The sequence below is a fragment of the Gopherus evgoodei genome, chromosome 15 (genome assembly GCF_007399415.2).
Source record: "Gopherus evgoodei ecotype Sinaloan lineage chromosome 15, rGopEvg1_v1.p, whole genome shotgun sequence".
Classification (NCBI taxonomy): domain Eukaryota; kingdom Metazoa; phylum Chordata; order Testudines; family Testudinidae; genus Gopherus; species Gopherus evgoodei.
This window is the reverse complement of record NC_044336.1, coordinates 1,126,738-1,143,527: the sequence shown is the minus strand read 5'-3', so window position 1 is coordinate 1,143,527 and position 16,790 is coordinate 1,126,738. Positions and strand designations below refer to the sequence as shown.

Genomic DNA, 16,790 nt, shown 5'->3' with positions numbered 1-16,790 from the left:
ACGCGGCTCCCTTCAATCTAAGGCACATGCCTCTCCCCATTTATTGAGCCTGGGCACCTACCTCAGACTTAATGGATACAAGGGTGTTCCTGTAGCTTTTACGTGCCTAAATGTTAGGCACTGTTACCCTCAGTGTCAAAACACCTATGTTCCTTCATGAATCTAGGCTTTTACTTTTGACAAAGGAAATTGGAACTGACATGCTAGAGCCCAGAATGGTAGCTTCTGAGCAGGGCTGGTGTCCTGTCCCAATATGAGTGCAACCCAGAGAAGAAAGCAGCATTATCGGGACCGAACAAGACTACAGCTGAGGCAGGGAAGGCCTGGTCTGCACTTAATATGTAGGCTGACATAGTTATGGCACTCAGGTGTGAAAAATCAAAATCCTTGTGCATTGTAGCTATGCCAACCTAACCCTGGCACAGATGCAGCTAGGTCCATGGAAGAATGCTTCCATTAACCCAGCTACTGTCACTTGGAGAGGGAGAGTTCCTACAGCAATGGAAAACCCTCTTCCCTTGCTGTGCACTACGTCTGCACTATGGGATTATACCAGTGTAACCACAGTGCTGCAGCTATACCATTTTAATTGCCACCATGTAGATGTGGCCTAGAACATCTTGAGCTGGACTGAAGATTCTATCTACCCTGAACAACCAGCTGTTGTGACCTGTCAATTTAAGCTGGTGGGTTTTTCTATGCACAGGTTTCATTGGTTAAGTAACAAGGACCTTCTGTACTCAACTCAATGGCATTTCTCTGTTGTCTATGTGTAAGTAACATGACAACTTCTGAAAGCCATATCTGATCAATTCCAAAATTTCAAGGAATGTCCTAGGCGTTAATGGACAGAACACTACTGACTTTGGGGAAAATCAGAAAACTGTAAAATCACAATTGGATCCCTCAGGATACAGGTGTGTGGCTGTGATGTGAGAGTTAGATTAGTGTTAGGGTTAGTGCCCCCTCCCCCCACTCTGGCTAGCCATTCTCCTGGAGTATTTGCAGGAGCCCCAAGGCTTGGGACTTCAGCCCCACTGTATGCGCTGGGGCTTGGAGCTTTTGCCCCATGGGGCATGCCGGAGCTCAGTGTGTCTCTTACCCACACAATTTTAGACTCCACACCTACCCATCCTCGTGGGTACTCAGGGCGTAAGGGACCCAACTTTACCCCTCCCTAGGCTCAGGGCTAACACTCATTCCTGATGGACTCAGAGCTCTGATATGCAAGGCCTTTTCCCAGTGCCTTCACACAGTGAATTAACTTTAACATGTACACATTTATTAACAATTAGCAACAAATCAACAGAATACACAGACCAAGTATCTTATGTTCACCACTCCCAATAAAATAGACGTCTCCCGATGGCTGGTCAGGGTCATGTCGTCTGGGTTCCAGCTTCTCCACAGTCTGTTCATGCAAGGTTTAAAAATCCTAGCAGCTTTGGTCTTGAGCAGTATTCTGGAGTTAAGCTCCAACAAGCCTGTTTTCTGACCTCATTATATAGTTAAAATGAGGTTCTCTCTTATTTATGCCTTAACCAATTATTTTATTTAAAACAAAGCTATGCAAAACCCACTAACCAATCATTCTCACTATACATGGGTTCACATGCACTCATTAGATTTTGCATTTTTCAAAGTCAGTAAAAAGTTCTCAAGGTACTTCTCTTTATGCTTCCTTAGTGGGATACACTTGCAACAGCAAAATCTCATACTTTTTGTTATCAGGAAGAAACTGCAGAAACTCAAGGTTAGTTCTTCATTCCCTCCCCTCCCCCCTCATGACTTTGTGACTATCTAGCTATTCCTGTTAGTAATGCTGTAGCTGATACTTTTCTATCTATCCACCTGCATCAAGGCCAAATTCTCCTGACTATAGTTTTTCTTTCCAATTTATGGTGACTGAGCATACAAGATGTCTGCGGGTTATGCTAAGTCCATACACAAAAAGGCTGTGGGTCATGTCAAGTCCAGACCTCTTGTTACACTTCTGCCCCATGGGGCGCACCGGCACTCAGGGCTTCTGCCCTGCAGGGTACACTGGGGCTCCCATGGGTTTACAAATATGCACTGGAGTTCCACTCCAGATGGCTCTGGCTGAATTTAAGCCCTGCTCCCCACCTCAACTGCATGCATTCCCAAAATTTGGTCTTGTCCCCACTTCAGCCGTTTCCTTTGTTCCCCTCATTCTGGTCAGACCCGTTTTGATTTGAGTGGAAATTGGAAAACCAGAAATGCCCAGTTTTTATGGAAATCCATAATCAATCAGGTTCTGACCAGAGCAAGAGGTGAGAGCCCCTGCTGACAGTTAAGCTCAGGCTACATAAACAATGAAGTGTGCAACTCTCTAGCCTAGAAGGATGGTTTAATGGAAGTTAAATACCTAAATAGCTTTGTGAATCCCACTTGATATATTTATCTTTGAATAACCAAGAAAGTATGACCCTGTGTTATAAAAGCTGGGTCATATGTCCTTGTCTTTCTTCTCTGGCATGAACTATGCAAGAGATCAGACTGGATGATCACAATGATCCCCTCTGACCGTAAACATCTATGAAATAAAGGGTTTAACTCACACTGTCTTGAAATAATGGTGAGCCAATAAGAGGTGAAGAGTCCTGAGACTAGCAAGGAATTACTTAACAAGATTGGCAGGAGAACTGGTGTCATGTCGATCTGAGACACCAGTGCTGCAGTGTGGCTCTGACAGGATCTCTGCAACCAAGAGAGTAAAGTCTGCAAGCAATCTCAGAGGCCCCAAAGAAGCCCAGGAGACTCAAAACCTTTGGACTGGGCAGGAATTCTGCTCTCCCAAGTTCCAGTCCTCCAGCCCTGCCCATCCCTTTCTGCAGCAGTGTCCAGAGTGGGGTACAGATACCCATACTCCCTGTCCCCACTCACCCTTCCACCTTAGCACACATGCATGTGAGATAGTTCCACCAGATCAAAACCTTCCCTGGGATGGGAGACACAGAGGCTGCTGGAACATGCCCCCTGCCTGTGAGAGCTGCTGCTAACAGAAACATGTATTGAATGCTACAATACCCAGTGACACTGAGGGAGACTAACAGTGCTTAATTTGTAATGAAAGAGGTGCCAGGGCACAAGAACTTTTTTTACATTAACTGATACAGCAAGACCAGAGGTACTGGAGTTATGAACTGCCAAGTGCACAGGTGCCAGGGCTCAGCGCTGGCAAGCCCTGGCACAAACTAAGCACTGGAGGCTAGCCCTAAGGTTTTAAAGGCCAAGTCCAAACAACGCTTAGAGGGGTGATTTTCTTAGCGATATTTCAATAAAGCAGACAGTTATATCAGCACCACAATGCTTCAGCTGTGTCCCTGCAGCTTATTTTGTTTGGGAAGCAGCTGGTTTAAGCTCTGCTGACAAAAGCACATCTTTAGATTTGCGCAGACCTCCTCCTGGGGATGCAGCGTATACAAGCAATCTCTAATGTAGAAATTAGCTGTTGCCACATGAGGGCTCTGGATGAAGCTGTGGGAGAGGGCTGCTCTTTCTGCACTCAGATCAGGATATCAGCAATTGAGCTTCCGGGGTGAGACATTAATGACCCCTCCATTGTCATCCAGGGGAGCCGGGACTGAGCAGCCACCGCTTCCCAGCCGGGAGAGAGACAACACCCCTTTGTGCCCAGCCGGGGGGACGTTCTTCGGGGGCTGGAACCAGCCCCGGGCTCTGCTGACACCAGCTCCTGAGCCGGAGCCTGCAGGCGAGGGGAGAGACACGGGGGAAGGGCTGGGGCCGGGCAGGAAAGTGACTCTGCACCACCGGCCCCTCCTCGCCCCAGCTCTGGTCTGGGGTGGGAGGGGTCTGCGAGTCCCAGAGCTGCTGCCTCCCTGACCCCCCCTGGCTCTGATTCCCTGAGCGCCTGCAGGAGCTGAGCCAGCTCCGGGAGAGAGAACGGCCCGGGCCGGGCCAGGGACCGAGTCTCCCAGCCGAAGGGAGGGGGCAGAAGGGAGACAGGAGGAGAGACTGGCAGGAGCAATAGGTGGGGAAGGAGGTTCCCGGCTCGCAGCCCTGCCCAGCTCCACTCCCTGCAGCACCCCGGGGCAGATTGACTTTCCTGGGACAAGGTGAGGGGCGAGGAGAGGAAAAGCCAGTTCCTGCCTCTGTCTGGTCCCCGCGCTGCTGGGGGAATGTGCTGCCCTGGGGACAGTGTCAGGGGGATCCCCCAAAGTGGCTCCTTTCATCTCCTTTGTAGTATTTGGTTCAGAGATTCTGGTATTGGGGCAAATGGGGGGTTGAAATGTGGCAGTCCTGGTGGGGGGATATGGGTCTGCACTGGCATGAAGCAACCAAGCCTTTTTCCACCACTGAGTCATGAGCATCTGTCTGCAGGGAAAGCAGCAAAGAGTCCTGTGGCACTTTATAGACTAACAGAGATATTGGAGCATGAGCTTTTGTGGGTGAATACCCACTTCCTCAGATGCATGTCACTCAGGAAAGCTCATGCTCCAATACCTCTGTTAGTTTATAAGTTGCCACAGGACTCTTTGCTGCTTTTACAGATCCAGACTAACACAGCTACCCCCGATAAATGTCTGCAGGGAAAAGGCCTGGTGGGAATCAGGGTGTGAAATGGCCTAACTGCCCCTTCTGAAACCTGCCCTATCTTCTTACCCTGACAGGCTGAAGAACCCAATCTGGTCCATTCCAGACTGCACTACCCTCCCGGGGCATGGGGCAGGGACATGGCTGGAGCAGAGCTGGCTCAGGTAGGGCATTCATATTGAAATTCATGGAAATGAGAAGAAGGCAGCGAAGTGCTGGGGGTCAAACAGGCCCTTATGCTTTGGATACAAACCTGTCCTGGAGGATTGGGAATCCTCCTGTGGTGTGGAAGGTGGACCAAGCCCCTGAAGGTCCTGAAGGCATATTTAAACTCCCTTAGGGGTTGGGGCTGCTGGGAGTTTCTGAAGGAACTTCTCATTTCTGCTACAGGCCCTGTTTTGCCCCACTTCTCTTTGGTAGTAGAGACTAGCATAGTTATGTTTGGGACTATCTGAGCCACAGAGGATGGCAGCCTGAGGCCCCCAGACTACAACTCCCATGACGCACCAATTTTGGATACCATTTTCCATAGGAGTAGGTTGGTGGGGGAATGTTTTTTTGACCTGCATTTCGGAATTGAACTAGTTCAGGTTTGTCCAATTTTTTTTTCAGTATTTGACTTTTTACCAAAAAATAAATCCTGTTTTCTGCCCCACTCCATTCATGCTTCTGTGAGTAACGAAAGCAGGGATGGTGCCATCAAGAGTCTGTGGAATACAAGGAAAGTGGGGTGAGGGCCTTTTGGAAGCTAGGGGTCATGGGAGCTACACTGATCCCTGCATGGCAGAATTCAGCAGAGGGCTCAGCTAGGTCTCCCGTGACTCAGCTAGTGGGACTGTGGCTGGAGCAGGAAGCTCTGAATGGGAGATTCTTGCTATTCCAGGAGCCGGTGACCTTCGAGGAAGTGGCTGTGTATTTCACCAAGGAGCAGTGGGCTCTGCTGGTCCCAGGTCAGAGAGCCCTCTACAGGGACGTCATGCAGGAGAATTATGAGGCTGTGGCCTCACTGGGTAAGGATTCCTGTCCCCTTGGATACAGCTTGTGACCACAGGAACCTCTTCCAGTCTTATGTTCTTATAAGGGAGCAGGGAAGGAACCCTGAGCAGAAGCCAGTGCAGGTGCTTAAGAGACTCCACATCTTAGGGATACATTTCATAGTCCCCAGATCCCATATGAAAGACAGATCCTCCACATCTCTTCTCATGGACCAGAAGCTATTTAGCTTGCAGTACTGCACAGAGGCCCAAGAGGCCAGGGTCCCATTCTGCTAAGCACTGTACAAACATAGTAAATAACAGTCTGTGACCTGAGGAGTTTACAGCCAGAAAATCTAGTGTGACCGGTGTTGATGCACAAAGAGACAAGGCACATCTGTGGGATCTGTAAAGAAAAAAGAGTTTCCCCTCCCAGACTTTATTTCAATTCAAGGCAATAATATTTCTCCCTAGCCTCTTAGTAATTGTGTCCGACACATTGGTCGGAGATACCTGCCTTAAGACAGCACAAAAAAGGGTGGGTTTATTAGCTGTCCGCATTCAGGGGAGGCTATCGGTACAGCCTGCTTCAGAGCTTCAGAAAGAAGAGATCATTATAACCATCTAGTCCAACCTGCATCACACAGGCCAGAGAATTTTACCCAGAGATTCCCAATATCTTGTGGTTGAACTGGAGGGTATTTTTTAGAAAGACATCTGGTCCTGACTTGAAATCTCCAAATGATGGAGAACACGCCTTGTCCCTTGGTTAAATTGTTCCAGTGGTTAATCCTTCTCACCGTTAAATTTGAGCACCTTATTTCCAGCTTGAATTTATCTAACTTCAGCTTCCAGCATTGGACCTTGTCATTACTTTTGCCTGCCAAATTAAAGACCTGACTACTATGTGAAATCTCCTGCCCATGTAGGTGCTCGTAGATGTTTCAGGTAGAGCTAGATGAGAAATCATTTTCCTGTCTTGTGAAAATTTTGAGATTTCAAAGGGTTTGGGAGTTTTTTTGGTTTGTTTTTTGTCCCGTCCGCACCAGGACAAAAAATGAGACCTTTTGAAATTCTGTTGCAGAGAGATCCACCCAGAATAGCTAGAAGCATGAGGGAACTCACCACTTTTCTAAGATGAACAGTTCCAGAGTTTTTAATCTTTCATTGTACAGAAGCTGTTCCACATCCCTAATCATTTTTGTTGCCCTTTTCTGTATTTTTTCCAATTCTAATATAATTTTTTTGAGATAGGGCAACCAGACCTGCATGCAGTATTCAAGGTATGGGTGTACCATGGATTTATATAGTGGCATTATGATATTTTCTGTTTTATTATGTATCCCTTTCCTAATGATTGCTAACATTCTGTTAGCTTTTTTTGCCTGCTGCTGCACTTTGAGCAGATGTTTCAAAGATCTGTCTACAGTGACTTCAAGATCTCTTTCCTGAGTGGTAACAGCTAATTTAAACTCACTTATTTTGTATGTGTAGTTGGGATTGTGTTTTCCAATATGAATTACTTTGCATTGAGTTTCATCTGCCGTTTTGTTGCCCAGTCACCCAGTTTTGTGAGAGCCCTTTCTTGCTCTTCACAGTCAACTTTGCATGTAAGCATCTTGAGTCATTTAGAATTGTCTGCAAACTTTGCCACCTCCCTGTGTATTCACTTTTCCAGATCGTTTATGAATGTTTTGAACAGCACAGGTCCCAGTACAGATCCCTGGGGAGCCTGCTTTTTACTTGTTTCCATTCTGAAAACTGATTATTTATTTCTACCCTTGTTTCCTGTATTTTAACCAATTACTGATCCATGAGAGGACCTTCCCTCTTATCTCATGACAGCTTAGTTTGCTTAAGAGCCTTTGTCAAAGGCTTGTCAAAGGCTTTCTGAAAGTCCACATACACTGTATCAACTGGATCACCCTTGTCTACATGTTTGTTGATGCCTTCAAGGAATTCTAATAAATTGGTGAGGCACAATTTGCCTTTACAAAAGCCACATTGTCTCTTCCCCAGCTTATGGTATTCATCTATGTGGCTGATCTGTTTCTGCCAATTTACCTAGTACTGAAGTTAGGCTTACAAGCCTGTATTTGCCAGGACTACCTTTTGGAGCCTTTTTAAAAAATCGATGTTACATTAACTATCCTTCAGTCTCCAGGCCCCCGTACCCCAGCCCTACTCCCCGATAGGAGCACGGAAGGGATGGGGAGGGACTCCCACTTGTTCTGGCCTAGGGCCCCACAAAATCCTAGTCCACCCCTGTGCAAGGGTGTTAAATGTAACTACATTATGGTCACTATTACCAAGCAGTTCAGCTATATTCACCTCTTGGACCAGATCATGTGCACCATTTAGGACTAAATCAAGAATTGCCTCTTCCCTTGTGGGTTTCAGGGCTAGTTCCTTCAAGAAGCAGCCATTCATGATGTCTAGAAATTTCTTTCTCCCTCCCATCCTGAGGGGACATACCCAGTCAAAACACGGTAGTTGAAATCCTTGATTATGATTGGGTGATTTGTTTTTGTGGCCTCTCTAATCTCCCTGAGCATTTCACAGTCACCATTACCATCCTGGTCAGGTGGTTGATAGTATATCCCTACACCTACACTCTTATTAGTCAACTATGGAATTTCTATCCATGGAAATTATATGAAATAGTTTGATTCTTTTAAGATTTTTGCAATATTTGACTCTAAGATTTCTTTCACATGTAGTGTCACCCCCCCAACAGTGAGACCTACTCTGTCATTCCTATATATTTTGTACCCTGGTGTTCCTGTGTCCCACTGATTATCATCATTCAGTCAAATTTCCGTGGTGGCTATTATATCAATATCCTAATTCAATACCAAGCACTCAAGTTCACCTCTCTTAGTTTGTAGTCTTCTGGCATTTGTACACAAGCAATATTTAGTTGACTGCCTTGCTGTGGCATAACTGTGATGGACTCTTTTTCATTGAACTCTTTTTTTTCACTTCCTACAGGACTTGATATCCTCTTCTCTTTACTAGGATGAGGAGTATCCTCTTTAATTAATCCTCTCCTAAAGGCTGTGTCTGTCTGGACTATGTGTTCCTCCTCCCCCATCAGCTTTCCCCCAGCCCTTAGTTTAAACACGCCTCCACAATCTTTTTAATTATACATGCCAGCAATCTGGTTCTGTTTTGGGTTAGGTGGAGCCCATCCTTCCTGTGTAGGCTCCTGTCAGGGTTCCCTCCCCACTCTGAACTCTAGGGTACAGACGTGGGGACCCGCATGAAAGACCCCCTAAGATTATTTCTACCAGCTTAGGTTAAAAACTCCCAAAGGCACAAATTCTCCCTTATACCTTGGATTAGGTAATGCTGCCACCAACAAGTGATTAGCCAAAACTCAGGGAAAGGACCACCTGGAGTTCCTACTTTCCCCTAATATTCCCCCGAGCCCTACATCCCCTTTCCTGGGGAGGCTTGAGAATAAACAAGATGAGCACAAACCAACCTTTTGTTTTTTTAGACCACTAAAAATAACAATCAGATTTTAAAAAAACCAGAACTTTATTAGAAAGAAAAACGTTAAAAGAAGCACCTCTGTAAAATTAGAATGGAAGATAATCTCACAGGGTAGTCAGATTCAAAACACAGAGGATTTCCCTCTGGGCAAAACTTTAAAGTTACAAAAAAGAAAACCAGGAATACACCTCCCTCTCAGCACAGAGAAAATCACAAGCCAAAATAAAAGTAAGCTAACGCATTCCCTTGTTAGTACGTACTTACTAATCCTAATGGAGTTGCATTGCTTGCTTTCTTGATCTGTCTCCAGCAAGTGCATAGAACAGACAGACAAAGAACAGACAAAACAAAGCCTTTCTCTCCCCACCCCATCCCCAGATTTGAAAGTATCTTGTCCCCTTATTGGTCCTTTTGGTCAGGTGCCAGCTAGATTACCTGAGCTTCTTAACCCTTTATAGGTAAAAGGATTTTGTGCCTTTGGCCAGGAGGGATTTTATATTATTGTATACAGGAAGGTTGTTACCCTTCCCTTTATATTGATGACAGCTCCCCCTCCGCCAAAAGGTTCCCCACTTCCTAATAAACCTAAATCATTCCTCTCTGTACCTCATCTTATCCGCACATTGAGACCCTGCAGTTCTGCCTGCTAGCTGGCCCTGCATGTGGAACAGGAAGTGTTTCAGCTTCAGAGAGAGGACCTGGACTTCAATTTCTTACCCAGCAGCCTAAATTTGGCCTCCAGGACCTCTCTCCTATCCTTCCCTATGTCATTGGTACCTACATGGACCACCAGCTCCTCCCCAGCATTGCACACATGTCTATCTAGATGTTTTGAGAGATCTGCAACCCTCGCACCAGGCTGGTAGTTCACCGTGCAGTTCCCCCTGTCATCAGCCCAGCTACCTATATTTCTAATGATCAACTCCCCTATAACTATTACCTGGTTCTTCCTAATAACTGGAATACCATGACATCATCTGGAATCTTTTACCTCTGCTCCAGCTGGATGTTCTCCTTCCCCGAGACTTCCATCCTCTTCAGTAGCACAGAGGCTGTCAAACTGGGGTGGGATTGTTCCACTGTGTCCTGGAAAGTCTCATCTATGTACCTCTCTGTCTCCCTTAGCTACTCCAGTTCAGCCACTCTGGTCTCCACAGCCCATACTCAGTCTCTGAGGGCCATAAGCTCTTTTCACCGAATGCAAAAGTATGCCACCGTCACCCACCCACAAGGCAGATAATGATACATGCTTCATTCAGGGCAATAATAAACTGGATAGCCCCCACACTACTGCTGGGCTTCTGCCTGCATTCTTTTTTGCTTTTACAGGGTTTGTTTGTTTGCTTGTTTGTTCTTTGGGGGTTTTGTTTTGGGGGGGCTTTTTGAGGGGGAGGAGGAGGTTGGGATGTATGTGTAGGGTTATTGGCCTAAGTTTAGAGTATGTTTGTTAAGTGTAGCTTGCTCTCAGGCTCCCCCTCTAAGTTGCCTTGCAAAACTCCCCTGTTCACTGGCTCCTCTGGTCAGTTAGGAGCAGGTTTTTTAACCCCCTGTTCTTCCTGAGTTAGCCTTGCTGCTTGTCAAGGGATCAAAGGATGGCAAGCTAAAGCCTTGTTAGTATGGTCTCAGTCTAGCCTAGCAGGCCACTAGGCTCAGCACAGAGCCCCCAAAACAGACCACACTATAAACATCAATCAAGCAGGCACACAACAAGCTAACAGATCACCCCCAGGATCACCTAGTCACTCCTCCTGCACCTGAAGAGCTCCGTCCCATGACTTCCCTGTTTGCAAGGCTCTGATTTGGAGCAGAGACTTTGCTCAGCCCAGTTCCTCTGGAGTGCCCTAACCCACAGGCCGTGGAACCAATTTCTCTTGTGTTGGCCCAGTGAATATTTAATTGTTTATTCAAAGTGAAACAGCTCCAATGGGGGAAGCTTACAAAGAGTGAGAGATGTCCGGGCTCTCCCTCGGATGCAGGAGGTATAGACTGAACTTGCTGCTCTTCTAGATTCTGGCCAGGGACCTAGATCCCAGCCACATTCCCTACCCATTGGTATGGATGCGGCTCTCTGACCCTAGGCTGCATCTTGGACCTGAGAAATTAGTTTCCATAAATTGCCATTTTCTGATTAAAAAAAAAATCATTGTGTCAAAAATTTCCCCACCAGCTCTGTTCCAGGTCTTTGTGGTAAGGGCAGGATTCATGTCCTTCCCCTGATTTCCCAGCATGCTTTTTGGCTCACTCTAGGACATTGACATAGAATTATAGAAGATTAGGGTTGGAAGAGAATTTAGGAGGTCATCTAGTACAACCCCTACTCAAAGCAGGACCAAACCCAACTAAAGCATCCCAGCCAGGTCTTTGTCAAGCCAGGCCTTAAAAACCTCTAAGAATGGAGATTTCACCACCACCTCCTTAGGTAACCCATTCCAGTGCTTCACTACTCTCCTAGAGAAATAGTTTCTCCTAATATCCAAGCTAGACCTCCCCCACTGCAATTTGAGACCATTGCTCCTTGTTCTGTCATCTGCCACCACTTAGAACGGACGAGCTCCATCCTCTTTGGAACCCCCTTTCAGATAGTTCAAGGCTACTATCAAATCCCCCTTCACTCTTTTCTTCTGCAGACTAAATAAGCCCAATTCCATCAGCCTCTTCTTGTAAGTCATGTGCCCCAGCCCACTAATAATTTTTGTTGCCCTCTGCTGGACTCTGTCCAATTTGTTCACATCCTTTCTGTAGCGGGGGGCCCAAAACTAGATGCAGTACTCTGGATGTGGCCTCACCAGTGCTGAATAGAGGGAAATAATCACTTCCCTTGATCTGCTGGCAATGGTCCTACTAATGCAGCCCAATATGCCATTAGCCTTCTTGGTAACAAGGGCACACTGTTGACATAGCTACCAGAGTGAGCTACATTTTCCTGCATGCTCAGCTCTTGGGCAAAGACATCTGAGGGCGACTGCCTGGAACTCCCGGAAGCCATCTTGGCCCATCACAGGCAAGCGGAGCGCCAGCTTCTCTGGAACTACTTGTACCATTCCAGCCTCAGGTGGTAAAGCTAAGGTCAGCAATTGCTTCCTTATTCATTCCTGGCTGCTCTTCCAGTTCAGTGATTTGGTCTTTTGACCAAGCAGCCTGGAACTGGGCTGGGCTGACCAGGTTCCCACTGTACACCTTAAAAAGTCAGTCCACTGTCCTATTACCCCGTGAAATGGGCAGGTGGATTTTTATACCCCAGGGATGGACGTGTGTGTGTGTGTGTGCGCGCGCACGCATGCATGCATGAGGGACGCTTAAATGGACTGTAGAGGACCCTGTTTGTCTGCCACTGGATGTGTGACCCCTCAGAGTGGGTCTCCATGAATATTTTCCAGTTGCTTTGTCTCAAGCGCCCCCTCGCCGAGCAAGGAAAGGAGCTGATTTGAAAGCAGAGAACTGTCTGCATGAGAAGCACAACGTGAATACCAGCCTCAACCTCTCCCATTTTCTACCCCTGAGCAGGATTTCCCGTTCCCAAACCCATCGTGATCTACCAGCTGGAAGGAGGGGAGGAGCTGTGGGTCCCAGATCCCCAGGGCTCTGAGGACAGGGAGGTCCCAAGACACAGCCACAGAGGTGAGGATTTAGTTAAACTAACTTGGAAACCATCCAAGCCTTCGGGAGCTCCTCCAGTTCTGCCTCGGCTCAGCCAGGTCAGGATTGTCCCCAGCAGGTGTCATATCCTCTTGGTGGACGCAACTCAGCGCTTCCCGTCCACCCTGCCTGAGACTTGCTGGAGTTCCCTTCCCCTGCATGCTCAGATGGGCTGCAGAGGCAGGTCTGGCCCTCCTCTCTCTCCTCTGGGAGGATGGAGGGTTTGGGGAATCAGCTTCTGATTTTTGACCCTCTCAATTCCTTTGTGACACTCCCTTTAGCATTCCCATTCCTGATGCTCCCTTGCTGCCTGCAAAGGCACTGACTTCTGTCTGGATTCTCTCAATTGCAGCTGCCGAGGGGATGGTAAAGGAGGAGGAGGGGAGGCGGCAGCAGGATGCCCCTGAGCAGCTGCAGGTGCAGAGCCCTGGTCAGGGAGCAGCCTGTGTAACTGAGGGCAGTTCAGGAAGGCAGCAGAGAAACTCGCCCTCGGAGTCGTCGTGTGAACAAGGCACTGGGCTGCACCCTACCTGGGGCCCATCTCCTCCCTGTGGTGGAGCCTTGGAGAGTCAGGGCCAGGCCAGGGAGCGGCCCAACATGTGCAGCGAGTGTGGGAAAGGCTTCCGGTGTGGCTCAGACCTCACTAAGCACCGCCGGTCCCACGGCGAGCGTCCCCACCAGTGCCCTGAGTGCGGGAAAGGCTTCCCCGTCCGCTCAGCCCTGACCACCCACCAGCGCATCCACACGGGGGAGCGCCCCTACGCCTGTGACGCCTGCGGGAAGCGCTTTGGACAGAGCTCCCACCTCATGCAGCACCTGCGCTCCCACACAGGGGAGAAGCCCCACCGGTGCCCCGAGTGTGGAAAGAGCTTCCGGGAGGGTTCCACACTGGCCCGGCACCGCCGCACCCACCGCCAGGAGAAGCCCCACACCTGCCCCCACTGTGGGAAGGGTTTCCACGAGCGGTCCAACTTCGCCCGGCACCAGCGCACCCATGCTGGGGAGCTACTTCCTGCCTCAGAGGAGGAGGGGAAGTCCTTCATCTGCCCCGAGTGCGGGAAGGGTTTTGGCCGCAACGCCTATCTGACCCTGCACCGGCGCGTGCACACAGGAGAGAGGCCCTATGCCTGCGCCGACTGCGGGAAGAGCTTCAGCGCCAGCTCCAACCTGACCCGGCACCAGCGTGTCCACACGGGTGAGAGACCCTACCCCTGCGCCCGCTGCGGGAAACGCTTCTCCCAGAGCTCCACCCTCTTTGTGCACCTGCGCACCCACACCGGGGAGGCACCCTACCGCTGCGCTGCCTGTGGGAGGGGCTTCAGTCAGAACTCCACCCTCCTGGCGCACCAGCGCACACATAGGGGTGGGAAACCCTGCTGCCAGCCCCAGGGAGCCTGTGCCAGGGATGGGCCCTACCTGGGCAAGTGCTGTGCCAGTGACCTGCTGCTCCAGAAGCACCAGAAAACACACCTGTGATGGGGGACCTGGCCCCACCCAGAGGCATGGTAGAGTGTAGCCCTGAGGATTAGCCTGGGGTCAGTTTCTTGCTCTGCCACAAATTACTTAGGCCCAGATCGTCAAAGGTTTTTAGGCTCCTAACTCCTATTGATTTAAATGTGCTTTAGGGCCAGATTTTAAAGGTATTTGGGTGCTTAAAAGTGCCTAAAAATTCAGTTCCAAAAGGGAACCAAAAAAAGTAGAAATTTCCCATGCAACAAAATTCCATCATGTTCTGGTTGTGACTTTATATTATATACACACACACACACACAATATATATATATTAAACAAAAAATCATTTTAAAAGGAAAATCACAATGGTCTCTCCCTAAGAGGTAGAAATGGAACCTCTCAGCCTTTTAGGCATGTTTCGGTCTCATTTTATTTTTCCTCAATGAAATTTCATCAGAACTAATCCATTTTTCCTATTTTGACAGAATGCCCCTTCCAACAGAGAACCATTCCCTCAGAATGTTTTTGGCTAGCTCTAGTGCTTAACCTCATCTGATGCTTTCGAAAAATCCCTCCAGGTGCCTATCTGCAGCTTTAGGCACCTAGGTACCTTTGTAAACCTGGCCTTTCGTGTATGAGGGTTTCAGTCCCCCATCTGTAAAATGGGGTTATAGCTCTGCCCTGCCTGACAGAGGTATGCCCAGACAAATGCACTGAAGGTTGTGAGGTGCCAAGATGCTACAGTGATGGGAGCTCTCTCAGGATCATAGATAGGGAGCATGAGGTTAGCGAACTGCCACTGAATTTCCCTGGGATTTGGGGGCCTAAGTCCCTTAGGTTCCTTTGAAAATTTCAGCCCACATTGCTTAGGAGTATAAGGGGATTGGTGTGTTTGTGATGTAGGGAGAGGAACAGTCAAAGGAGGGAGGGAACAGGTATTTGAGTTGGGGAGGGAGTGGCTGCCTTAGGAAGCAGGGGTTGTCGTGAAGGAGCTGGGCACTACATGAATGGATTGTTTGTCTGGGGTTGTGAGGAACTGGGAGCCAAATGGAAATTTTATTTTTCTTAAAGCCTCAAACTACCCAAAGTGATGAAGGCCTCTGGTTCTCTGAGGTGGCAGGAGGGGGGATAACAAACTAGCGGGGCCATCTGGTGTGTTCCCCCCCCCACACACACACATACACACATATACATACATACATACATTCTGAACAATTCCTGTATTTTGGAGCTCTCCACAGTGATGGACAAAAATCTTGTAGCTCCCACTCCATGCAGCTGGTCACAAAACAGGAAATAGCATTCACAAATGTGTTTCAAGGGATGTTTCCTGTTCTTTCACCCATATGCAGAGTCCAGACCAAGGGCAAGACCCCACTTCAGTCCCATTTGTGTTCTATATTGAGGGATTAAGGGGGATTTAATACCCTTTAACCCAGGGGTAGTCAGTTATTTTTTTCAAAGTCCAAATTTCTTGGTTAAGGTATAGTCAAGGTTCAGACTCGGGAAATTAATTTTAAAAATCCCTACAATAATGGTAATAAGTAAATAACATTTTGGGATCTGTTCAGAAGTGTCTGGTGGTCCGGATTTGGCCCATGGTCCACCTATTGACTACTCCTGCTCTTATCTATCTAATCACATTAAAGTTGGTCAGAAACTGGGATTTCCCATGGAAAATTATAATGAAAATGAGGGGGAAAATGCTTTTGTTGAAATTTTTCACAAGAGATTTCAACTTTTAAATGCAAAATGGAAATATTTCAATTCTGAAATGATATCCTGGTCCCTCATGGGAGATGTAGTTTGTTTGCTTCTTGCCCCCATTATCCTGTATGGGTCAGTTTCCTTAATTGGCCTACATCTCCCATGATGCCTTGCTGAGGGAGGGTGGTGAATCATGGAACTCCCATGGCCACAATGCATCATGGGAGATGAAGTCCAGCTGGGCAATCTGGCCTATAGAGGAGAATGGAGATATGAAGGAACTGAACTACAATTCACATGAAGCAACCTTGGCAGAATTTTCAAATTGAAACATTTCATTTTGAGGGAGTTCAGGGTTTTGCTTTTTTTGTTTTGTTTTGTCTTTTAGATGAAAAATTGATATTTTCCTCAGAAATCAGATATTTTCCCTTTTCGTGAAAAATGCGTTAGTCAAAATTCAGTTTTCCATCAATAAAAAGTTTAGACAATATGTGTTTTGTCCAGTCGTAATCACCAAGCATATCCCTCTGTCAGTCTAGCTGTACTTCATATATGTGTTGGGTAATATATATGTGGGAAAAACTTCCAGTCATCTCCTTATCTGTAGTCTGTCTCTTTCTCTGTTTTGTCTTGTTTAGATTGTAAACTCTTTGGCACAGAGACCAGGTCTTTCTATGTGTTTATGTAGCGCTCGATGCATTGGGGCCCCAATCAGAACTGGGCCTGTTCATTGTTACTGTAGTACAATTAATAAATGTTAATTACTTCTGTTTAATTATGAATCATGCTTGGAACACACAGAGAAGTGTTTGCACGCGAGAGAGCAAATGTAGGCCGTGAGCAGAATGTAAATGGTAGAGCTGGATGTCAATTTTTGGAGAAACAAAAAAAAAAAAAATAGAAAAGAAACCAAAACATTTTTTTCAACATTTTTGGAAATGAAACATT

The 16,790-nt window shown here is 47.4% G+C and overlaps 2 protein-coding genes and 1 pseudogene across 4 annotated transcripts in view; 2 read left to right on the top strand and 1 right to left on the bottom strand.

Annotated features, from left to right (window-relative positions):
• LOC115635683 (zinc finger protein 239-like) overlaps positions 1-16,790 on the top strand; it is an 811,791-nt gene that overhangs the window by 489,765 nt on the left and 305,236 nt on the right. The window lies entirely within an intron of this gene.
• The window catches only part of LOC115635664, a 1,110,108-nt pseudogene that overhangs the window by 1,050,404 nt on the left and 42,914 nt on the right, over positions 1-16,790 (bottom strand).
• On the top strand, positions 3,502-15,650 carry LOC115635681 (zinc finger protein 250-like). Of its 3 annotated transcripts, none has more exons than XM_030534796.1 (5): positions 3,502-3,559; positions 4,653-4,739; positions 5,459-5,585; positions 12,552-12,665; positions 13,036-15,650. In XM_030534796.1, the coding sequence occupies exons 2-5, from the start codon at positions 4,716-4,718 to the stop codon at positions 14,157-14,159; spliced, it is 1,389 nt and encodes a 462-aa protein (XP_030390656.1). In that variant the 5' UTR covers positions 3,502-3,559; positions 4,653-4,715; the 3' UTR covers positions 14,160-15,650. The 3 variants fall into 3 exon arrangements, with proteins under 3 accessions (XP_030390656.1, XP_030390655.1, XP_030390654.1); XM_030534795.1 differs by lacking the exon at positions 3,502-3,559 and adding an exon at positions 3,589-4,012; XM_030534794.1 differs by lacking the exon at positions 3,502-3,559 and adding an exon at positions 3,589-4,097.